This window comes from Nematolebias whitei, chromosome 18 (genome assembly GCF_014905685.2).
Source record: "Nematolebias whitei isolate Nwh7 chromosome 18, NemWhi1, whole genome shotgun sequence".
Classification (NCBI taxonomy): Eukaryota; Metazoa; Chordata; class Actinopteri; order Cyprinodontiformes; family Rivulidae; genus Nematolebias; species Nematolebias whitei.
This window is the reverse complement of record NC_056515.1, coordinates 36908094-36933486: the sequence shown is the minus strand read 5'-3', so window position 1 is coordinate 36933486 and position 25393 is coordinate 36908094. Positions and strand designations below refer to the sequence as shown.

Here is a 25393-nt window from a genome sequence, read left to right as displayed (position 1 = left end):
AGTGCTACAGCTAGCTGCTGCTGTCATGTTCTGTTGTTATAATTAACTATATATTTTATGTGTATTGTGTATTTTATGGCAAAGGCTTATAAAATAGGTTTTGCATGAATTGGTTTGACATTTTGGAGGTTAAAATTGTTTTAGGACCGCTCCAACCCACTTTGGTATTCTCTGCCGTCAAACTAACCACTAGCTTGTCAGTCCAATCAAAGTCATCTACAACAGGTAAGATAGCCTTTAATCAGACCCTCAACTCCCAGCAATAATCTTAACTCACATCTTTTAAATGCAGCTTTTAGGTGATCATCTTTTTCCTTTTGATTTAATATTTTAATTAATTGATTTTTAATTGTTGCTTCTAATTGTTTGGATGTTTTGGCACAAATAATAATAAATAAAAAAAAAGGATTAATTGATTATTTGTTCATCACTGCTCCACAGACCCCACTTTAAAAGATTAAAACTACGGCTTTATAAGAAAGCGTTATCCGTGCAGTTGTTTCAGTGGGAGTAAACAAAGTTAAACTAAGGGTAATTAATTTCCCTTTAGGCTTCTGATGTTTTTGGTAAAGATTTGAAAAATGCTAAGATTAGGGCGAAAGGCCTCCAGATAAATGATGTGGGTGTTTTTTTTAGTAGAATGCACACTTACTCAGCCAACTCCTCCAGGCTCCGGTACACATCATCTTCATTCAGAGCTGTGTCCTCAGATGGGAAAGGCCTGATACACAAACAAACACAGACACACAGAACGAGAGAGGGTTACAAAACGCTTCATCGCAGCACACACACACACACACACATAACTCGGTCCCAGGTAGAAAAATAGCCAGTCGAAACTTTGTGTTCCATCTGTCAGGCCGTCACTCCTCGCTCCATCACTTCAGCAGCAAAACAGGACGATGTATTCAACCGAGGGACCCCATCAGTCACAAACAACGTTGCCAAAACACATCAAAACACTCCAACTGACAGATAAGGAGCCCGCTATCCTCCTCAAACCAACGTTGGTAGAAGTTCAGCAGGGAAAATGGACGTTTTTTCCTCTTCGAGATTGATAGGCAGGTATTGTAGCAATCCTATCAGGGTTTAAGTAAGCCTTAAACAATGTTCAGGGACAACACGAGGAAAATAAAATAGAGAAAAATGACAGAATTTGGAGCTGTGATTTTTCTGAAGGGTGTGACCTTCACTGCGTGCAGAAAGCAAACCGCACTGGTAAGTGACAAAGTGAAAACAAGACAGCGATAAATAAAAGTTTTCACGTCAGTTCATTGAACGGCAGTCAAAAAAAATATTTTTTATGTTTTATTCCCGCCTATGCTGCATTAACAACCAAACGCTCCTGGTTTGAGCTTAAAAATGGTTCAATCAATTAGCCCAATTGTAAGGTTACATTCACCCCTAACTGTTTTTAAACGACCACAATTTCACAAAGTTGAAGTGCGGGATTAGGTTTCGAAAGCCCAGTTGTGCTAATGATGGCTTCTGCCTCTCCAGAGCTCACTAATTACTACACACATTATTACACACAAAGGTCTTAGAAATTACAATCAGAGATAACTGAACATTAAAATCAGCATCCAGCACTGAAGTCACTGAAATGGACAAACGTTTTATTATCGGAGTTAGCCGCTGCCGCAGTAAACCTCCACAGAAAGTGGATTTTAGATGTAGACGTACGTGCATTTGGACATATTTTAACTATTATTTTGGCTTTATAAATAGAGATGCACTGATCCGATACCAATATCGGTATCGGTCCCGATATAAAAAAATCTTCTGGATCGGGTATCGTGACAACGTGACCGATACATGACTGGGCAGATCTATTTACTCTAACTCTACGCTTTGTGCTCTGAGTGACGTCATGCGCTATTGAAGTCACCGCACAGATCGTTTTTAAAATGGAGCGAGCAAAGGATCAGCCATTTAATTTCACACTACCTCAGCCAACACATTCGACAGCTACGTGCAATACGTGCACAGCAACAGTTCCAGGGGCTGTCACTAAAACTTCCAGTTCTAACACTACCAACTTAATCAAGCATCTCCAGATATTTCACTCTAAAGAGCACACTGACTTTGTTGAACAGAATCCAGTGCTGTTTTCCTGTATTAGATCGGTATCAGATCGGTATTGACCGATACAGATCCTCAGATATTGGTATCGGAAGTAGAAAAAGTGGATCGGTGCATCCCTATTTATAAAGTGCTGTTTCTTATTCAGTGCTGCCTTAGAAGTAACTTGGAGATTCTGTATTTTATAAATGAAATGTGAAAAGCACTTTTAAATAGGGCTGAAAGATTTTGGAAAATATTCTAATTGTGTTTTTTTTTTTTTTTACCTCAATATTGCAATTGCGATTTAATATGCGATTATTTTTCAATGTCTTCTCATGTATTTTTCAATGGACACAAGCAATAAATCTGTTTCAGTTGCAAAAAAACTCCACAGTTTTCAGCTCCGCTGCAACTCTTTCTGCTTGCTTTATTTAGCTCTGGGATAGCAACTTGGCTAAAATGTGTGCGAGGGCATTCTGTATCGCTTATCCACTGTGTTTACCGAAGCTGTAAACCGAGGCTTGGTCACTATATTAATGGGCATCGTGTTTTTCCTCTATGAACTCCGTTATTGCTAGAGTTATTTCCATGTACCGTTTTGAATTATGTTCATACGGAGTAATACCTTCCAACAGTTCGATAAGTGATCCCTGTCGACTCGTACTTTGCTTACTTTAAGTTGAAGCACTGGTCGTTGGCGTTCTAGTCATGCAACTATCGCAAATGACTTTGTGGTGCTTTTTTAAGTGTTGATAAAGATTTGTGGTGGTTCTGCACAATACATGTCGTTGCACCGCGTCTTCATTTTCATAGCCAAAATAGTTACGTAATTAATAACAACGGACGTGCTGCCCCTCTTTGGTGCCAAACTTTCAGATGTATCAGCTTCTGTCGAGCTTGACGCCATTGTGCAACCGGTTAAAGCGCGATGTTGACTTCACCCGCTCCCTGCTCTGCTCACTCGCAAGTCACGTGACCAGCCAAATTGCAGCCTTCGCCATTAGAAAATCTTGTTTAATCATATCGCAATATTATTGAAAATGGAATTAACTGTTCAGCCCTACTTTTAAATACAAGATTACTTATCTAAGCAGATTATCACTTTAAGTCTGGATTATTGTCATTCTTTGTTATATTGATGTCCAAAAAAAACGATAAAAACCCTCAGATAATTCAAAATGTTGTTGCCAGAGTTGTGAAGAGCGTTAGAAAAAGAGATCATACTTCAACACTGACCACATCTTCAGTCTGCTGTTTTTACTCGCTCTACTCTCCACGTTTGTATTTGCAGTTGTTGCTGCCAATTCACTTGTGATTTTCTTTGTTTTTCTTCCTTTAGAAACTACACCTGGACCAATCCTGAAGCCTTTTGCTTTCCCCTCAAAACCCAGCCAGTGGAGGAAGATGGCTGCCTGTCCTGAGCTGGTTCTGCTGGACGTTACCAGAACGTTACCAGAACGTTACTAGAACCGCCTTCTTCCATCTGCTTAATATCAGTAAAATTAGAAACGTCTGATCTAAAAATGATGCAGAAAAACTGGTTCATGCATTTGTTACGTCTAGACTGGACTATTGCAATGGTTTATTATCTGGGTGCCCGGATACTTCTTTAAAACGTCTTCAGTTGATCCAAAATGCTGCTGCCAGAGTCTTAACTGGAGTTACTGGGAGAGATCATATCTCTCCAGTTTTAGCTTCTCTCCATTGGTTCCCTGTCAAATCCAGAATAGAATTCAAAATCTTACTTCTAACCTACAAAGCTCTCAACAACCTAGCTCCATCTTATATTACAGATCTTATTGTTCCATATTTTCCTCACAGAGCACTTCACTCTCAGACAGCAGGTTTACTTGTGGTTCCTAGAGTTCCCAAAAGCAGAATGGGAGGCAGATCTTTCAGTTATCAGGCTCCTCTCTTGTGGAACCAACTTCCAGTTTCTGTCCGTGAGGCTGACACATTGTCCAGTTTTAAGACTGGGATTAAGACTCTCCTTTTGATAAATCCTATAGTTAGGGTTGGCTTGGGTTTTCTGACCTATCCCTTAGTTATGCTGCTATAAGCTTAGCCTACTGGAGGACAAATTGACCTCATTTCATCAAATGAATACAAATGTTTAATTTGTAATTGTAATTATTTCTATCAACAAGTTTATTTTTTTCTTTCCTACTATAGAAAGATCTGCTCGCCACCATTCTGGACCTGCCATTGTGTGTCTGTTTCTCCTTCCTGTCCTCTCAAACCCAACCGGTCAAAGCAGACGGCCACTTATCCTGAGCCTGGTTCTGCTGGAGGTTTCTTCCTATTAAAAGGGAGTTTTTCCTTTCCACTGTTGCCTCTGTGCTTGCTCAGGATGGGAGACTGTGACTAAATGAAGACTCAATGCGACCTGCTGGCTTCCTTAGACTTTACTATTTGGCATTTATAATGTACAGTATGTGAATGTTTCTTTTCAGTGCCCTGAGATAACTTATGTTGTGACTTGGTGCTATATAAATAAAGTGAATTGAATTCATGATTTGGCCTTTTTTCTTCTTCTTCTTCTTTTGTATATTGCCCCAAGATTAATTTTGTTGTGAAACAAATAAATTAGCAGTTTTGAGCACAGTTTTAATGTTGGGTATTCAGATTTATTTTAGTTTCATCTTGTAGGAAAATAGAATTGCAAGATGAGTGTTGAAAAACACAACATGAATTTCCATAGTTATTTACAGCTGGGAAAACACTGCAAGCAAATTTCATACTTTTTAAGGCTGCATGCAAAGAGAACACGTTTTTAGGTGTGACCTTGCCGTCACGATGGAGAAATGAGCTCAAAGCCAACAAGGATCAGTTTAGTCACAGGGAAGGCCTCCAAAGCACTCATGAAAGCACTCTAATCTCTGTTAGCACTCAGCTTTTAAAGCCTTCGACTATATTTAATCCCAAGATATGATCAAATGACTCATACATTTCCCTGTGCTCTGCATTCCCATAAAGAAGTGTTTAAAGTGACACATTGGTGTTAAAAGGGCAAAAGTTAAACACTAATGTTTATAGTGCAGGCAAAACAATGACTGCATTTACACTTTTTATCATTTAGCTGAATGTTTCTGCACGAGTGAAGCTGTGTGTGAGTGAGACAAGTAATTAACCCATGCTTCATTAAAGCAACAGCAACACTGAAAGCTGATGAATACTTAACTAGGTATCCAAAGGTCAGCTGGCAGGAACAATCAGACAAATGTGCAAGGATTTCTACGAAAAAACAGCTTTTGTTTTCAGATCGTGGAGCAGCAGCTTGAGCAGGGAGGCCCAGACATCTCTTTCCACAGCCACCTCTTCCAGAAGGACTCCAAGGCCAACCGAGAGACAGTCTCTCCAGCGTGTCCTGGGTCTTCCTTGGAGTCTCCTCCCAATCGAACATGCCTGAAGCACCTCACGAGGGAGGCGCCCATGGGGCATCCTTACCAGATGCCTGAACCACCTCAACTGGCTCCTCTCCATGTGGAGGAGCAGCGGTTATTTTCCGAGTCTCTCCTGATAACTGAACTTCTCACCCTATCTCTAAGGGAGAGTTCATCTACCCTGTGGAGGAAACTAATTTCAATCGCCTGCATTCACGATCTCGTTCATTTGGTCACTATCCAGAGTTTGACCATAGGTGAGTGAGGGTAGGAATGTAGACCGACCGGTAAACAGAGAGCTTTGCCTTACAGCTCAGTTCCCTATTCACCACAATGGACCAGCACAGAATCCGCAATACTGAAGACACTGCACCAATCCGTCAGTCAATCTCACGCTGCATTCTTCCCTCGCTCATGAACGAAACACCAAGATACTTGAACTCCTCCACTTGAGGCTGAGCCTCACCCTCGACCCGAAGAGAGCAATGCACCCTTTTCTGACTGAGGACCATGGCCTGAGATTTGGAGGTGCTGATTATTGATTATCTTCCCAGCCGCTTCCCACTCGGCGGCCAACTGCTCCAGTGAGAGCTGGAGATCACGGCACAATGACACCAACAGGACCACATCATCTGCAAAGAGTAGAGATGGAATCCTGAGGCCACCGAACCGGAATCCCTCTGCCCCCTGGCTGCACTGAGAAATTCTGTCCATAAAAGTTGTGAACAGAATTGGTGACAACGGGCAGCCCTGGAGGCATCCAACTCCCACCCTGAAGGGGTCAGACTTACTGCCGGCAATGCGAACCAAACTCTCGCACCACTTGTATAGGGACAGAACAGTCCCATACTCACAGAGTGCCCCCACAGTGTACCCAGAGGATTAAGTGGAAGATAACGGATGGATGGAAGTCCTTGTTTTCTATGATACATTTTCTATAGTTTCTCAGCTGTATCTTAATACAATTTTACGAAGCTGATTACAAGCATTTTCTGTACAAAAACCTGCTGCACCTGATTTATTCTGGCTTCTCCCTCCCAGTTATGAGGAGCAGAAAGTGCCTCCTCCTGAGCGCAATAACACACCCACATTTGATGGCCCCCTCCAATGAAGTGTGCATTATATTTTAAGTTATTAATGGAGTCCCACAGGGCAAAATCTAATTACATAGTAGTTTGCAGAGTGAAGTGCACACATCTATCATCCCTGTGCTGTTTTGTACAGACAGGAGTGTCCAGTGCTGCAGTTTTAATTTCCCCTCAACGGTGCAACTAGGTGTAATTGAACTATGTTCATAATTTCATCAGAGCACCTCTGATGAGCCAACGCTTGGCAATTCATTGTTTCTTTATGGTAATTTACGCATGTGTGTTGTTGATTACTCCCAAAGACTCGGATGCGGTGCTTCCAGATTGGTTCTAGCATCAACTAAATACAACAGACTTGTGAACGATAACCTAAGATCATTTTGCTCTTCAGAAATCCAACTTTTGTAGATTTCCGAGCAAAAGCCAGAACTAATGCTTTTAGCAAATTATCTCAAATGTCACCATCTTTCACCACCTTATCTCATTTATGCTCTTGATGTTTTAGTTACTGTAAATCTTTGCATATTCTTACAATTTACGCTAAAATGCTTGCGTGAATAAAAAAAAAAGCTAGTCACAAATGGCTTCACGTGGAAAACAGTCGGTTGTTCAGCTCTGAGGATGGTTGTGAAGCCGTTTACCTTTAAGTGGGGCTTGATGATGTTAGGAATACAGGGAATTGCTTTATAATGTGTATATATATATATATATATGGCAATAAAGACAACAGTTGTGATTGAGACTCATACTTTGGCATTACAGCTACTATCATATTAAGGTTTGGACCTCTCCAGCCGAGAGGTTGCATTGATTGACCAAATATATAATTAAGAGAAAACCCCCGACCTGATAGTAATCTACAATAATGCATTCAAGCAGTTCTTTGCATTATTGATAGATTACGCGTCAATATCATGATGGTACATTTTTGATAGTTTTTAGCTTCTATAACTCCAATTCTGAAAAGTTTGATTGGGCAAAATGTAAATAAAAGAAAATGCAATGATTTGAATATCACATAAATCTATATTGTATTCATAATGCAACAAAATGAACACATAGATGTCTTTACGACATTATGTCTTCATAATCTCAATGTTTTTTTTCTTTATGATTTCTGCATTTTTGCTAAACGTTTGTATCTGTGATCATGTCTACGTGCTGTCCAAGGGGTTTTGTTAGCTTCTGTGTGCTGGTTGAAGCTGCAGCAAGCTGGTCCCATTGATTAACTATTGATAAACAGCAGAACAGTGGTAGGGACTGTACGTGTGAAAGTGTCTCAAACGGTCGGCGATGGAAGCTGATTCATGTTCCGGGACTCGGCTTGGTTTCTGCAGGGGTCAATAAATCACTGCAGCTCCAGAAAGTGAGTTCACTTCGCCTCTTACAGCATAGGTCCAGACTATAAAATCCCCTCTCTAGGCTTGGAGGGTACAGGGAGGTAATACTCGCATGTTTAACCTGAAATGACGAATGGATGAATTGATGGATGGAATCTTGAATTGTCTCTAAAAAACTAAGATTTGATTTTTTTCTTAGTTTTTTTTAAAGAACTACAAACATATTGAAAGTAACTACTGCAATTTTTGTTGTATAAGTTGCTTTTTTTTTTTGCATAAATTAGCATGCCTGTGACTTATACAGCGAAGAAACATATTTATGTTTTTTCCCCCAAAATTTATAACCCAATTTTTGGCTGAGAGTTGACAATTTCATTAATTCTGACATTGAAAATATTGAACACTACCATTTTCAGCCACTAGAGGTGTGTGTGTGTGTGGGGGGGGGGGAGTAATATGACAAGCCAAGTGTCTCATCGATAGGTAAAAGTGACTATTAATGAGACACTTGGCTTGCCATACCAAGCCAACTTATTCTTGCTCTGGAACTCCTGGAGCAAACGTCAAATCAGCTGCATTTTGTCACGCCATCCAGGTGAAATGCAGATGTTTTGACTGTTAAAGTGCATTTATTAAGGAAAAGTTCAACAGCGATACACCTTTACTATAATGTTATAATGTCGAGCAAACAAATAATTGTTTTTAGGTGGTTATCTTGTTAAATCCTTGCTGAAGTCCTCCCGTGCACGCTCCTGCAGCCGCGAACAGCTTTTGTAATACAGCGGATTTGATCATCAAAGTGAATTTATTATAGGAAAAGTTAGACTGAGACACACCTTTGCTATAATTTCGAGCAAACAATTATTTATAAGTGTTAATCTAGTTAAATTATTGTTAAAGTCCTTCCGTGCAAGCTGCCGTGGCCGCCATTTGGCAGCCAATTGATTTTTGGCACAACACTGGCCCATATTTCCAGGTTGTCAGCGGCGACGCATAATAGATGCGACTAATATGGCGAAGTGACTTATTTATGCGTTTTTTCCAATATATTAGACATATTTGGACTGATGCAACCTACACGGTGGTGCGACGTGTACACAGCGGCAAGTACGGTAGTTACATCTGCCGTTTTTTAATTAGTCTTTCAATAGTTCAACTAAATGTATTTATTTATGTTTATTTAGAAATGTATTTATTTCATTAAAAACAAAATAACTATATACAATAGAAAACAAAAAAAATATGTATACAATAAAAAAGAAAATGAAAGGCAGAAGAATAAATCTTATATTTGCTCCTTTTTGCTCAGAATATATTCAAACAAAATAATTTGCAAAGAAACAAAACTAAATAAAATCATCAATTCAAACAAAATTTGTATAGATACACATTATACTTTACCATATTCCTTCAGAAAAGTAACTTAACATTTCCTTGACTATGTACATGGATCTGGCAGTTTTAACTTCATCCTTCAGACCAGTCCTATTCCCTGAATTATAGTGGACCGCTCCTTCAAACTGGTACAAAACCAACGCTTCACAAACATCTATCCCTTTAAGATAATAACCACTCTCCCTTTTAACAAAATGTACTTGGATATTAGAAGGTAGTATGTTTTTGTGAGCCTTATACATAAATAGTAAAATATTATAATCAACCAAGTCATAGAATTTCAATATCTTTAGTAGATAAAACAATGCATTTGATGAATGTCTATAATATTTTCTAGTGATAAATCTTACAGCTCTTTTCTGTAAAATAAAAATAGGGTTTGTAATTGTTTTTACATGCTTTACCCCAGACTTCAATACAGTAAATTAAGTGTGGGATGATTATTGCATTAGACAACATAAACAGTGCTTTATCATTGAGTAACTCCCTTACTTTGTACAGTACTGCAATAAATTTAGCTATTTTTGTTCTTAAATTGTTTATGAGGTTTCCATGTCAGTTTTTCATCAATGATAACACCCAGAAACTTCACCTCACTGACTCTACAAATATCAACACCATCAACTCTAAATGGAGCATCGACAGTTCTCTTACCGTTACTGAATATCATGTACTTTGTTTTATCCAAATTTAATGATAATTTGTTAAGTTGAAACCAATTTTGTATTTTCACAAATTCTGTTTGTACCAACTCCAACATCCATTCTATATCTTTACCCGAACAAAGAAATGTAGTATCATCTGCAAATAAAACACATCTAAACAGTCCCGACACACAAACCAGGTCATTTATATATAAAATAAATAACTTGGGTCCAAGTACAGAACCTTGAGGCACTCCACATGTGATGTTAAAGTTCAGATCTTACATCATTTATTGAACAAACCGTTTCCTTTCTTCTTGTTTTCTTTCTTCCTTTACAAGTTAACTTTGGAATGTTTTCTAAAGGTGTGCAGGTTCAATCTTATACCTGAACCTCTAATACAAAAATAAAATAAGAAACCGCTACATCCGTGTAACGTGTCGGCTTTCAAACTACATGATGATGGCACCTTATTCAGTCTGACAATCTAAGGAGTCCGTGGATATCTGCAAGTTTCAGCATGTCAAATTTAACTTGCAACGGAAAGTTTTTGTAGAGTTGAGGGGTTGTCAGATGTATTAAAAAATTAAAAGTATATATAGCACAGGGAGTCATTTGCAGAAAATTAATTACCTTTTTTTTTGTCAGACAGATTTCTCCCTTAAAATGAGAATTAGAAAATTATACCAAAAAAAGTGGATTATATTTACAGGATTTCAGCTCATGTCATTTAATACGATTTATTTTTTCATATTTGATCATTTATTCCATTGCATTTATCACAGTACAGTTACCACTCAGTATGATTCTAAAAATAATCAAGTTCAGCTCTTTCAAACAGCCACAGCTTGTTGCTATAATTCCATGATGACCTGAATTTAGCAGATATTTATGATAAACTACAAAAAAAACAGAGTCTTTGACACACAATGAAGCAGCGCAGGACTTCCAGCAGAGTTAAAGGTTCGTTCAGGATGGCAAAGAATCATTAGAAGAGAGGAGTGGGTTCAAACCGGATAAAGAACAGAATGACACGTGCTCATACGGATGGAAGAGATGGAAACTTTAAAGCAATTTTAGGTCTGACCTTAAATAAATAAACCAATAAATGAATTTTAATAAATAATAAGTGGATTAATAATTTTGACTGCATCAATCAGTAAAATAGGTTCTTTTTTCAGATCAAAGGTTTGATTCCTGCATATTTTGCCCGTTCTACGAGACCGATTGCGTCACTTTATGTACCCTCACCACCCCCAACCTAAAATAATTCATGTTTTCTTTTATTTATTTATTTATTTTTAACAAATGATGCAAATCTTTCTGTCAGTCGCCTGAGAGAAGAAACTTTTTTTGGGGGGGGAATAAAACAAAAACACAAATCATACCATTCTTGTGTGATTATTTGCACTTCACGTTCATCTGGATAAACTCAGGGGGACAGTTTTAGGACTTTATATTGGGTGACTCATTCAAAATGTAATATTGCAGAATACAGGGCAGCAGAAATTGTGTCCATGCAAAAGAAGCTAAAAAAAACAAGTGTCTAAATGTGTGTGTGGTCAAACTTTCACCAATATGCCGATTTTAACGTGCACAGATGCATCTTTAGATGTGTTTAAAGCTTTAGGCTCACCGTTTGACCTGCACCTTTGGGAGCTCTTCAAAATATATTTTTATTTACTTTGCAAAATGAATCAATCATCTAATCTGTCCTGCTCATTTAGACTCATTAAAAAGAGAACTGGCAGAGTCATGATAACCCCGAGGCTTGCTTATTGCCCAGTCGAATAAAGTAAATAAATATAATTCACAAAGTCAGGCACTCTTCATGGTTGGAAATGTTTTTTAGAATACAATGATGACTTCATGCTTCATAATCACCTTCATGACTCACGGGATTAGCATCAATCCTGTGGTCAATATTTTTTAGACAAGTCTAAAAGATTAAAGACAAATAAAATCACTAACATACGGGAGAGGATTAGGGCCACGGTGCAAAAAATATACATTTTTCCTTAATCATTTACTTTCTCAAACTTCCCTTGGTTGTTTATGTGAGCAAGAAGCCCCCCCCCCCCCCCCCCCCACACACACACACCACCCGCTCCCCTCCCGAGAACATCTGTGGACCTATGTCAGAGTTGAGCCGGCTGGTATACCTCCATCTCTCATCAGGACTATGGAACGATCTGGCAGTGTCCACGGACAACTCACGGCCCTCGTCGGCCTCCTCGTAATGATGTCATCACCATGTTTCTGTTTTATGTGCTGAGGTAGTTTTTTTGCAACTTTCACACTGTGTCCACAGACAGATTTTTTTGCACCTCCCCTTCGTGTTTCTATTTCCTTATCTGAGAAAAAGGGCTGCACACCCCGAGGCCAGTGGCCTCAGTCACCTCCGTCTGTTTGTTTATGTTCTCTCGGACGGGCTGTACTGAAAACTGTAATTTTGTTGTGCTTTGGTGCAATGACAATAAAGCTGATTCTGATCAATTCTCATAAAAAAGTCAGAATTCTGAGAAAGAAAGAAAAAGTCAAAATTAAAAAAATGTATTCTAACTTTAATCTAGTCATCGTTTCGTTTTTCAGACCCAACATTAAAAGTGTCCGTTCTTAAAAAAAAGTCACATTTACATTTTTATTCCTTGCCTTTATTACAGTAACAGCCATTCTTAATTTGAATTTTTAGACTTTAAATCTAATGAAACAACTTCACTTGCGGTTAAACTCCTTACAGACTGAGCTTTCTCCGTTTCCCATTCATCCATTTTCTTTACTTTGTAGTTTCTCGCCAGGGCTGCGGGGAGATCGTGTCTATCTCCAACGGTTATTGGACGAGCGGCACCTGGTGACACTTTAGATTCACCAGTAAACCCAGCGGCCATGTTTTTAGCCTGCCGAAGGGAACCCTGTGTTTCCAAACCTGTAGTTGGAACTATCACAAGACACAAGCAAAAAATAGCAACCTATTCATCCGTTTATGGTGTGACAGAAACCTTAACAAACATTATAATGACATCATCCCATTGCCTAAAACCCACACTGGATCAATCAAAGATCGTGTTAGGTAAGTATGTGTGTTGCCATGTTTTGTCGCCCCATTTAGCAACTTTACAAACACGTTTAGCCACATTTTTTAAGACAAACAACTGATAAAAAAAATAGCTCATTCCTTCATGCACATAAACATGAGGTGTATTATCAATAAGTTATCAAATTTGACTGTTGATAAATTTTGCAGCAGCAGCGCTCACTCTGCCCAGTAGGGGGCAGAGCAAACAAGGAAGGACACCACAGCTGAGAAAGATGTGGATGGGTGATGAAAGAAAGACTTCCATTGTATTAAAAAGACAAATGTAAATGAAAAACCATAACTTATAGATTGTGGGGCGATTTCTTCTTGATAAATGCAGAGGTCAGAAAGATTCTATATGATTGTCAGCTGAGACACAATTTGTGTATTTTAAAAGTTTGCACCAAATGTTGTACGTATTCAGTCTAATATTTTGTCCTGACGTACAAGAATTGACGTTGACGTCTCCCAGTAAAACAGTCAGCACGAACAGACAGTGGTAAAGCATCAACCAGCACGGTGTGATGTCCTTATTAATGCCAGGAGATTTGCTCCTTGCCCGTCTCTCTTTTATTTTCATTTCCTGGCACGGCTCATAATGGGCGCACACCATCAAATTATTACTCAGGCAGATAAAATAGCTTTTTATGTGGCGCCTGTGAGCCACCAAGCGCCAAGCAAATCGAGCAAATGAAGAGGAATCAGAAGGTCATTTAAGCCCCAATAATCAACAAACAAATAAATAAAAAAGCATCTTGTGAATAATTTTCTCTGCCCATTATTAGTGGCAAACTTGTCCCCATACAAACAAAGCATCTGACTCGATGTAACGCAGCACTGACTGAGTGACAGATGGAAATGAGTTGTGGATTATTTTGCTCCTGCAAGATAATGTTGGCTAAAAGCTGCAGCTAATTACCTCAAATGCAAATTGACTTTTAAATGAGCAGCAGATGTTAATTGCATCATGTGTTTTATTATAGGAGAAAATTTGAATATTTTCATTTAAAAAAAATCCCTTCCTGACTGATATTTAAGAAAGCCTGAGCAACTTAAATGATAAATGATTGAGTTATGAATTACCTGATGCCTTTGATTTGTGCAATGCTGTGGTGGGAGATCCTGGACAGAGCAGAGATGACCTGAAATACAGAATAAACAGAACGCATATCAACTTGAAGTTTACACATTTCTATTGTCTTTTTCTACAGGAAATACTCCATAGCAGAAAAAAAAAAAGTGCATTGAGCATCAAAATCAGGAAATACAGCTACTTGAGGTACAGACTTTACAAAATGCAATAAAAAAGAAAATCAGGTGCTGCTTATCAAGTAACAACAATGCAACCACAGCTATTAAAGTACAAACCCTAGAACTCAAGCTGTGAAAAAACATCTGAGTGTCGACAATTTGAACTAATTACAGTGACAAATAAGACATTATATGCAAAATGAAACAAAGTTAAAAGCTAAGACCCTGGTAGCAGCTCTAAGGGTGAACGTTACTTTTGTTTCATAGCAACCTTTCTTCAGCAAAAAAAAAAAAAAAACCTCGCTTCAGAAAGGACACTGTGCACACTGGAAGCAGACCGAATGAAAATAGTCCAAAAGTGTACAATCATGAATCAACTGGGACCACTTTAGTTGCAGCCTGCCACTATGAAAGGTGGGCGATCGTGTAACTGTCTGTGTGTGATTTTATGTTGGTTGGAACTCCTGTAACCAAAATATCTTAAACTTCTGAAGAGGTTTTAATGAAACTATTAGAAAGTAATCATTAGCTCTAGGCTAACTCTAAAACTAATTCATGTTTGAACGCAATCCAATTTAAGATGTCTAACAAAGTTGAGTCAGGTCCTCTGGATGATGATTCTTGTTGAAACGCTTCGACTTTTAACCAAAAGACTTCGTCAGTCTGAGGAGTTGCCACAAACTCAGTCTTATAAATAGCACCAGTGGATCAACCAGTTTGCTGGTGACAGCCAGAGAGCTGTTCACGTGCAAAAGGAAGACCATCAGTCTAACGACTGATCGTTAGTGCCCTGAGGTCCGTTAGATAGTCAGAGGATTCCAACTATATATTCCAATTTAAGATGGTTGCCACGACTAACTGACTTTCACAAATGGCTAAAACTTTTTGAATTTGACAGAAATTAAACTAAAACTTGGTAAGATTGTAGCTTAATCAGCTCCAACACTTTGAGCACTAACAAATCAACAGTTTAATTGAGGTGGTGGGAGATGCACATTTCTTTAAAGAACGTTTTATTTTATTTGATCATGATTTGACCATCAATAAAAATGTAAAATGAATGGGTGGTTCAGTTGGTACAGCTGTTGCCTCTCAGCGAGAAGGTTGCCGGTTCAAATCCTGGCCCGGGACATTTCTGGGTGGAGTTTGCACGTTCTCTCCGTGCATGCATGATTTTTCCTCTGGGAACTCCGGTTTCCTCCCACAGACCAAAAATATGCATGTTAGGCTGATTGGTGACTCTGAGCATGTGAATGCTTGGTTGTCTTGTTTGTCTCTATGTGTCCCTGTGATGGGGACAGCTGTGGCTGAGTGGTTAGAGCAGTCGTTCTCCAATGGGAGAGTTGGGGGTTTGATTCCACCAGCAGTCACATGTTTAAGTGTCCCTGGGAAAGACACTGAACCCCTCATTGCCTCTGGTGTGTGTCCCATCGATGTATGAATGTGATTTAACAAGCTCTGATTAGTATCTCAAGATTCAGATTAGCTTAGTACAGATCTAGTAGGGTGCTGTGTGGATGGGTAAACGAGGGCACAGGTTGTGGTGTAAAGCGCTTTGAGTGTCTTGACTAGATAGAAAGGAGCTATACAAGTACGAGCTATTTACTATTCCATTTGATAGACTTGCGACTCGTTCGGGGAGTACCCCGTCTCTTGCATAGTGACTGCTGGATATGGGCACCAGTGACCTCCATGACCCGAAAAGGAAAAAGCGAGTAAAGATAAGGGATCCTAATTGGTTTGGCTGATAAAGTAGAGTTGTGTCTACTGCAGCACTCGCAATGAAATTAAGCAAAACAAGATTCAATTTGAAAAATAAATGGAGAAACTGAGAATGGACAAGCCAATCAGATTTTGATAGACATCTAAAATGGCAAGAAGTGCATAAAGCTTGGTGACGATCCAAGGTCTGAATGGCCTTTCAGACCAATAGTTTTTACTACAAAAAGGTTAAATGCATCCCTATTTAGTTTTAACTCTTCTTATGAGACACACATAATCGCATTTATGGTTGAGTACTACAGATGGTGCACTCGCAGGCTAATTTAGAGAATCACCTATCACAAAACACCCCAACACATTTGACAACACACAACATAAACCCGGTCTCCCATGCCTCATTACCCACTCTTAGGTGGATTTCGGGTTACAACACCATGATGCCAGATGTCTCCTCAAGAGGGAGGAGAAAATTGTTATCTCAACCTGTTTTCCAGGCAGGTGTGTCATCCACAACCTCTCATTAAAGACCCTGTTCTCTAAACACACAATATGACAGCCGTGCACTAGTGGTATTTATCTCTGAAGTTGAGCTTGTGCTAATGGCTTTCATGAATAGAAGCTTGGCACTTTAGGACAGTGAAGCACTTCTATAGAAGTGTTGTTGACCAAAGCCTTTAACTCTCTCTATTCAAGGTCTTCTCATGTTTAATGGAATTAGTCACAGAAAGAGAGGGGATTAGATGGAGCACCGTTATGGAGTGCATATACATCACCGTCATTTACATCTAAACACTTTAATGGAGGGAAACCTCAGCAGAACTTCTGTTCAACAGAATGATAAGTGGTTTATACAATATGGAGAATAATAGGTCCAATGTGGAGCCATTCTACCATTAAACATCTCAACAAAAATTCTAATTAAACTGCACGCACACACGCATATATATATATATATATATATACAAGTATAAACTTCAAAGAAAAACAGTAATAAGATCTAAGTTATAAACTAAGAAATACACTAAACTGAGAATACGCTAAGCACTAGTAGTAGAAAAAAACAATACACCAAATGTACAATGTTTATGTACAACTGCCAATGATGCCAAATATAGGAATATATCAAACTACCAGTAAATAACAATGACCTTTTTGTGCCAGTAAATATATTGTTATTGTAAAACATACTGTATGTGCATTTATGAGTTATTATGAGCATCGCTCTAACCCTAACATGAACACTGAAAACGAAGACAGGACTAAAAAGTTGGGGAAATTGATCAAATCAGACTTAGGTCTTTGAATGAAGGACCAAATAAAGAGAAACACTAGAATTTGAGATTCACTTAAAGATGGACCAAAAAGAAGAAGAGGAAGATGAGTAGACTGCAAGTGACGCTCCACTGCTGAAGTCTAGTGGTCAGGGTGTTTAAAAATCACTGTGGATAAACCCATTGTGCTGTCTGGTGGCACTCAGCCCACTGGTCTTTGCAGGCAGGGATCACATATGGCAGACTGCTCCATTGTCATTTTATTATTCTCAAAAGTGGTCCTCCTGTTTTAGCCTCAACAGCCTACATTATCTTCTTGGAAGGAAGAACAATCTACTTCACCTACAGAAAAATCATGAATGAAAAAGACGCATTGCTAAATTTGACATTTTACTTCAAACACTTATTACTGAGGTCTGGTGTGATCTGCTGCAGACAAACACAGCTGCTTTTAGCCCACGATGATCCCAGTTCAAAGGATAGCAGCGCTGTTGGCTTTCATCCAGATGGGTCGCAGAAGGACTAAAGCTTGCCAACGCATTTGAGTGTCGGCACTGCACATTAGCATGACTTTCACACATTACAGAGTAAAGCCTGTAAAGTAAAGCCTCGTGTTAGTTTTAAGTGCTATAATGTGAAGAATATGTCTTAAAAGTGGGAGTGCTGGGAAGAGGAAGGTCTGGGGATGTTTGCTCTGACTGTTGCCTCCATAAGAACTCAGACACTGGTGACAGAAAATAAAAGGATAATAGAATAAACTTGGTCCAGGGTTATAGTCCACTGTTCCATGGTAAATTTGGTAAACATAAGATATAATTTAACTGAATCAACTCACTCTAGATAGTCGTCTAACAGTTCATGTTTTCTTTAAAGAGAGAATACAAGGCATACAGATGGGGAACGCTTTCAGGGAACACTTTTTCAAGAGATACTTTTTTTATGTCACTTTCTGCAAGTGTTTCATAATGTCTCTCCTCTTACCTTCAAATCTTTTCTCAAAGGTGGTCGGTTTATCTGCTTTTTTTTGTGATTCTGCCTCCCATCCAGTCCTCAGCCTCTCTTCTGATCCTTTGATGCAGAGTCCTTAGATCTCTACACGTTATTAGTTTCCTTCTCATCTTACCCTCCCCTGGGAGTCTTAACTCAGGGCTACCCAGAGAATAGAGCATCTCTAAGCCCATTAGTAATATAGAAAAGACAAGTCACACAATGGGGTGATAACATTTTGCCTTAAACCATTATCTACCTTAATCACCACTCCATAACTAAAGCATTCTGCAGGACAGTGGGACACATCTCAAGTTAGATGTACTGAACCAATTTCTCCATGAAACTCTTATGCAATAAGTGCAAATCTTTTATTATGGAAAAGGAAATCCCTGGTAAGTGACTGGAAAAAATAAAAATAAATCATGCCAACTTTATGTGTTCACCTGCTCCTCGTCTCAGCAGGGTGCCAAGCCCACAACACATGAGGCCATCCTGCAGCCCATAAAAAAAAGGACCAGGAGAACCTGGTTCCCCCTGGCAACAAGGGCTCAACTGAATATGCACAGTCATAAATTACCTCACAGATCACGTCAAAACTGCAGCCATATGCTATCACCAGTAGGATGTTGTGGCCGTGATCCGATTACAACCAGAGAACACAATCCAACACACCTCGTTGCCAATTCTGCTAAAATCCAATGCAGTCATGACATGATTATATCTCCCACCACAAATCAGTGCAATTCTTGGATGTCATCCAACAAAGAGGGAAAGACTAATGGAAAATTAATCCTATTAATCTTTAACATTTCTCATTTGACTTTAATCCCTAAAACTTCAATATGTTTATGAAATATTCACACGCTGATAAGGCGGCGTTGCCTTTGAGTACTCCAGCCAGTAAAAAACGGTAAGCGTGATAAAGCAATGAGGCACTGAGTGGGAGAACTGGGAGCAGATGGCAGAGAAGGAACCCTCAGTGTCCATTAATAATAGACAGGCACGGGGAGGACAGCTGAATCTGTGGGTCCCACTGCCCCCGGGATTTTATGCATTTCGCAAACCGGCTTGTGTGAAAACACGTTCACCACAGAGTCTGCAGGATAAAGAACCAGGTTTACATATAATGTGACACTGTTCATGTACATTAAGTTAATTCTTAGTGTGGTAAAATATGTTCTTGCATACATAACTCATTAAAACAGACTAAGAAAAAAAGTGATTCTTTGAAAAATGACAGCCACATTTAACCTCCCAAGACCCAGGGTCCTCATATGAGGATGTTGATTTTTTTTAGAGAATTGCTTATCATAGACAGTTGGAATTTGGTCTATAGAGTAATTGAGACCTTCTGACCCCAATTTGCAAAGAAAAATATAAAAAGAAAAAATAAATAAACCTACCATATTTTTCACCGTATAAGTCACGTTTTTTTTTTTTTTTTCATAATTTATATGCCCTGCGACCAATAGGCTGAAGCAACATATCTATAGATTTTTTCCCCATATCAAACTAATTTTTGGATGAGATGTGACCGTTTTCATTCATTCTAATGAAAAAAATTGAACACCATCATTTTTCAGCCGCTAGACGGCACCAGAGTAGTAAGGCATGCCGTTGTATCATGTAATATGCAAAAGTGGCTATAATGACAAATTCAAAAAAGTTCAAGACAAAAACAGCTGGAATTTATTTATTATACTTTGTTTTTGTCTTGAACTGTTTTTTTTTTTTTTTTTAAGTTTCATTTACCCTTTATTTATACAGGTAGTCTCATTGAGTCATGAGAACTCATTTTAAAGGGACTGTTTTTAGGAACAGATTATGGGGGTTAAGGGCCTTGCTCAGGGGCCCAGAGTGGGGCAAATGAGGGTGGAGGCAGGTGAGGGTGGTTCACCTTTTCCACCCACATTTTGATGTTCACAGTACTAGGAGTTGAACCTGCGACTTTCCGATCACAGGCCCATCTTCTCTAGCCTCTGCGCCACCCTTTATCCTTTACCATGTCCTGGATGATTGAGAACCTTCACCATCTATTAATGACACAGTTGACTTGCCATAGCCTCCCACCTTCGTTCTGCTTGCTGCTTGGAGCAACCGTCAGCTTCATTTCGCTGCACCACCCTGGCGAAATGCAGCTAATTTGACCATGAAAGTGCATGTAGTAAGTACAAGTTCAACTGTGACACACTTTTGCTATAATTTTGAGCAAACAAATAATTGTTTTAGGTGCTTTTCTTGTTAAATTTCGAAGAAACGCGCAGAGTTTCACCTCCCTTTTTTCCTCCCTGTCTGCGCAATCCTGGTAGCACCGAGGCAGAGGATACTTTTGAAATACATTTGATTTGACCGTTAAAATCCTTTTATTAAGCAGATGTTAGACCGAGACACACCTTTACTATAAAGTTGAGCAAACAAATAATTGTTTTTAGGTGTTTATCTTGTGAAATTTCGAAGAAACGCACAGTGACTCGTCCATCTGCGTGTTCCTACTTCCGCGTATCAGCTTTTGAAATGCAGCTGATTTGGCCGTCAAAGTGCATTCATTAAGCACCTTTACTATATGCATAATAGATGTGATGTATACGGCGAAGCAACATATTTATGGATTGTTCCACTTTATTAGACATATTTGGACTGATGCGACTTACAGGGCGGAGCGACATTTACGGTGGAAAATACGACTGTCCTCATACAAGGACATCTTTTTTTTTTCTACTTTTTGTACCATGACAGAGTCTAGTTATTTAACTTATTAGGTCATCCTACTAATTCCATGTACCTTGAAGAAAGTTAAATGGTGCACCAAACAAATTCTTGGGCTCAGGAGGTTAAATACAAGATTTGATAACTCTCAACAAACTTGGACTTAAAGCCAATAATAATTCACAGATCACCAGTCACAGATAGCAGCAATGGTCACAAATGGCTAAAACTTATACAATTAAACCCCCCAAAAAAATCAATAAAAAATGCTAAACTAGCAATACTAAGCATTCCAGTCTAATAAAACTCAAGGACAGTGGCCAATATTGTGAGGCTATTATAAAACAACATTGGTATGAAAGCCAGCTCTTCAAACATTATGCAGCTCGGGAGTTTCTGCTGATTCTCTGATCAAATATCAGAGGGCAAACAAAGGCCCACCTCAGCGACTTTGCTGATATCTCAGGATTTTCAGGCACGGCAATTTCAAGTGTTTTAGTCAGAACGGAGTAAAAAGCGAAGCAAAACCCACCAGTGAGCTGCAAAAATGTATGACTCACGACTGAGGTCAGAGAAGAATGTCCCGCAGGCTGCAGAAAACATGTCTGGCAGTCTTTACAGCTGTAGTGCATTATTTAATTTGTCAAACCATCTTAATAGAAGCACACAGAGTGATTAATTACGTTTATAAAAATAAAAAAAAACTTTTTTGTATTTGTTGTTTTAAATGTTTTAGCTTTCATACAAGCCGGAATATGGATGAAGATAGCAACAACTGCCTCTTCTAGGCCTTTGCTTCTTTACAACAACCATGCCTTACAAATTGCAGGTTGAGCTTTACCTCCCAGTGGACAACTGTTTTGCTTCAGTCTCTGAATGTGCATGTTACAAAGCAAAAGTCATAGCAAACTGGTTTTAAGAAATGTACACCAAGTGAATTTCACTAGTCTTTTAGAGCAGTGGTTCCCGACCGTGGTCCTTGAGGAACACCATCCTGCGGGTTTTAGTTGTTTCCCTGCTCCAACACACCTGATTCAGCCATTTAATTACTTCAAGTTCAGCAGGCGCCCGTTAATCCAAAACAGGTGTGTCAAAGCTGGAACACAACTAAAACATGCAGGATGGTGTTCCTCAAGGACCAGTGTTGGGAACCACTGTTTTAAAGACAAATAATAATTAAAAAAACGCTTAGCCAAATGTGCTCTCTTCTTATAACAGTGAAGATGAAGAACAAAAGCCTAAATCTCACATTTTGTGTTTGACTGCACACACAGCAGTGCATCTTTGAACATTGAGCACATTGCATGACTGGGTTCAGTCGCCCATCAAATTGGTGAAGGCTATCAGGAGGCGGGCTTTCATAAATCCTGACTGAAGTCCGATTGGCACCTGCCACATCGCACAAAATCTCTTCAGAGCAGACCTTCCAGCTGCTTGATTACAGGGGATTTCACTGCATTTGTGTGGGCAAGAAAAGCCTGCGGGTTGGCTTGAGGAGCTGAAAGAGTGCTGCCTCTGACTTAAAGACCCATCGTGCACCATCAGAGCCAAACTTAACAGCTAAAAGCCTACATTTAACCCCCAACCATGAAATATACAAGATTCCTGCTTACCTCAGTGATTATGTGTTAGCCAAACGTAATGCAAATGAAGCTAAGGGTTTTAAAGCTGGTCAGTCATGCATTTCCTACAACCATCGATGTGTTATTGATGTGAATATACACCAGCAGATCAATTTTAGAGCTTTTATAGCTTTAGGACCTTCAGCATTGATTTGATCTGAGCTTGTGCTGCTTGAAGAGAAAAGGGCAACGCTGGTCAATGTGTGCAAATCGCCCTCTAAGATCACTTCAGCCTTGTCGACACCTGCCGATGTGCGGAAGCCAGGCCCATGACCTGTCCCATTTCATGCTGAATCACCAAACACGGGTTTGCTCACGCAGGCGAGACAACGTCTGCATGTCAGAAGATGTGGGTGCTGTAGTAAAAAATGGATTCACAAACGATCAGGTGTAGACTTCATTAAATCTTTAACTTGCCGGCAAATGAGAGAACAGTCAGTTTCATGGAAAGTAAAATTATCAGAGTTTTGGTCTGCCCGTTCTGCCGACATCAGTTAAGAGCTGTCTCTGCCATACTAAAGCAAAGTTGTTGGTTTTTAAGAACCTCTTATTACATGTCCGCCAGCCCAGCCACTATCATAACAGCTGCAGGCAAAGATGCCAGGAAGTTGCAGAAAACAAGCACCTCGCAAGGATTCCCAGGGAACAAATACCAACAAGATAAATGGATGACAAACCATGAACTCTTTGCTGTCTTATTACAGATAGTCACATCAAAATGAAAATAATATATCATTCTCAATTACATTTAAGTAATACAATTATAAAGATAAAGGATTTTTCTACCTGGATTATTGAGCATGCATCAGGATACAATTATAAAGGTTACTGATATAGGGAAATACCATTAACTGTATAAGGTCCATGTGTGTATCAACACACACACATATCCAAGGACTTAAGCCTAAGAATAAGCACAAATTAATCTCTTAGTAACAGAACACATTGGATAACGATGTATCGGCTTACAGAGTATGCAAAGGGTGAGTTATAGGCAAAGGTTACAGGACTGATCATTGTATAGATAACATAACATGCAGATGAATATCTAATATATATTCAGAGATTGGAGGTTACATATAGGCCTGTCACGATAACAAATTTTGCTGGGCGATTAATCGTCTCAGAAATTATTGTGATAAATGATAATATTGTTTGAAATTTGACAATAATTAGTATTTATTGTCAAATTAAAGAAGAAATGTTGGTTAATTTGTTTTATGTGTAGGACCTTTTTTCGACCACCTGATAGCGGTATAAGACTGTTTGAACCAAAGGATGGATAGTGAGGAAGCGAGCAGCGTGTCTCTTTAAGAAAAATGGGAGGGAGGCCCCTTGACATGACATGGGCTGTCTCCTTCCTTTTTTGTTTCTCAAAATGCCGGACACTGTGTGGTTTGAGCTCTTTAGCGTAGCATTTTTCACACAAAGTTTTTAATAAAAAAATCAGTAAATAGGTTCTCAGCTAATTTTTGCAGAGAAAAACAACTTTTTACATGAACGCACAGGTTGCAACCGTGAATTTTAGAGCTTCGACAAGACGGAGGTTTTTTTTCCAGAGGTCGGCCTTTTAGCTTAGCTTGTAGCTTAGCTTCTCAGCTTAGCTGCTTTTAATGATCCAAACGTGCGATTTTGGACAGATAAACAGATTTTAAAGAGAAAAGAGAAAGGGAGGGGTCAGTCATCCAGTGTCTTCAATAGAAAGAGAGACACGAAGAAACGATTAAGCCGATAAATGAAAATGAGGTTGATAAGTTTCATTTATCATGCAATTAATTGATTTATTGTTTATCGTGACAGGCCTAGTTACAGAACCTCAAGACAAAAAGCCAAATCAGAAACCAAGCATCAACATGGCTGCCAGATGACCAGAAGAAGATACCACACGTAACATAGCTGTGGGGAAAAAAAAAAAAAGTTCCACATTTTGATTTGACTAAACATCTGTCTGCGGAAAATCTGAGAATATAACAAAAACAAAATGCATACAGTTATTTCACACTTGGCCTGTATGCAACTATAACTCCGAGGCACAACCTCAATATGACCAAAGATAAATTCATAAAACACTATCACTACAAACTACCTTTTCATATCAGTGATGGGAATTTGAGTTCCCCAATGCTGAGCCACGTTTCAAACACTATAACCCTTTCGGTTATGAAACGTCCAACCAACCGAGACTGAATGTGGCGCTCTGTGACAAAAATGTGTCTTTGTGTCCAAGTTGAGCCTGGCCATACCAGCTGCAGTGAGAACGATGCTAAGAGGCAATTTGGTGCATTGAGGCAAATTGTGTCAATTAGGTCTGAGTCACAGAATCCCCCCCCCCCCCCCCCAAAAAAAAAAAAAAAAAGAATAAGTTCATAATGTGGTTTTAGTGCCCTCATGCTTGGAGAGGAAACCAGGATTTGGGGATTAGAGACCAACCGATGAGCTGACTCTGGATAAGTAATTGGTACGGAGGGGTGTCTGAGATGCAAAAGTAACAGCTGATGCAAGAAAAATCGTCTTAACATAAATAAATCAATGATTGTTTGAAACAAATTTACCTTGTGTTTTATATTTCCGAATTAGAAATTACCCCTCAGTTTTATGGATGAAATAATCCAAGAGAAAAATGAGCAACCTTCTGTGGTTTTGGCTTTGACGGTCACGCAGCATCTTTAAAACAATGCACAGCATCTTGGACAACGAGTCTCAAAAGCAGGACTTTGGAGTTGATCCACCATATGTGTACATCAGAAATGATCCGTGTCACTGAGCTGCTGAGGGCATGTGGTGACACAAGGGTTTAGGGATTTTTGGAGTAGGCTCTGGTGATAAGAGCAAAGTGAGGAT

At 39.2% G+C, this 25393-nt stretch overlaps 1 protein-coding gene across 1 annotated transcript in view; it reads right to left on the bottom strand.

Moving 5' to 3' along the window:
- The window catches only part of vav2 (vav 2 guanine nucleotide exchange factor), a 231569-nt gene that overhangs the window by 59928 nt on the left and 146248 nt on the right, over positions 1-25393 (bottom strand). Inside the window, exons 3-4 of the mRNA XM_037692064.1 lie at positions 14074-14132; positions 653-721 (exon numbers count right to left, since the gene is read on the bottom strand). Of these exons, the coding sequence (XP_037547992.1) occupies positions 653-721; positions 14074-14132 (128 nt within the window). The remainder of the gene's footprint in view (positions 1-652; positions 722-14073; positions 14133-25393) is intronic.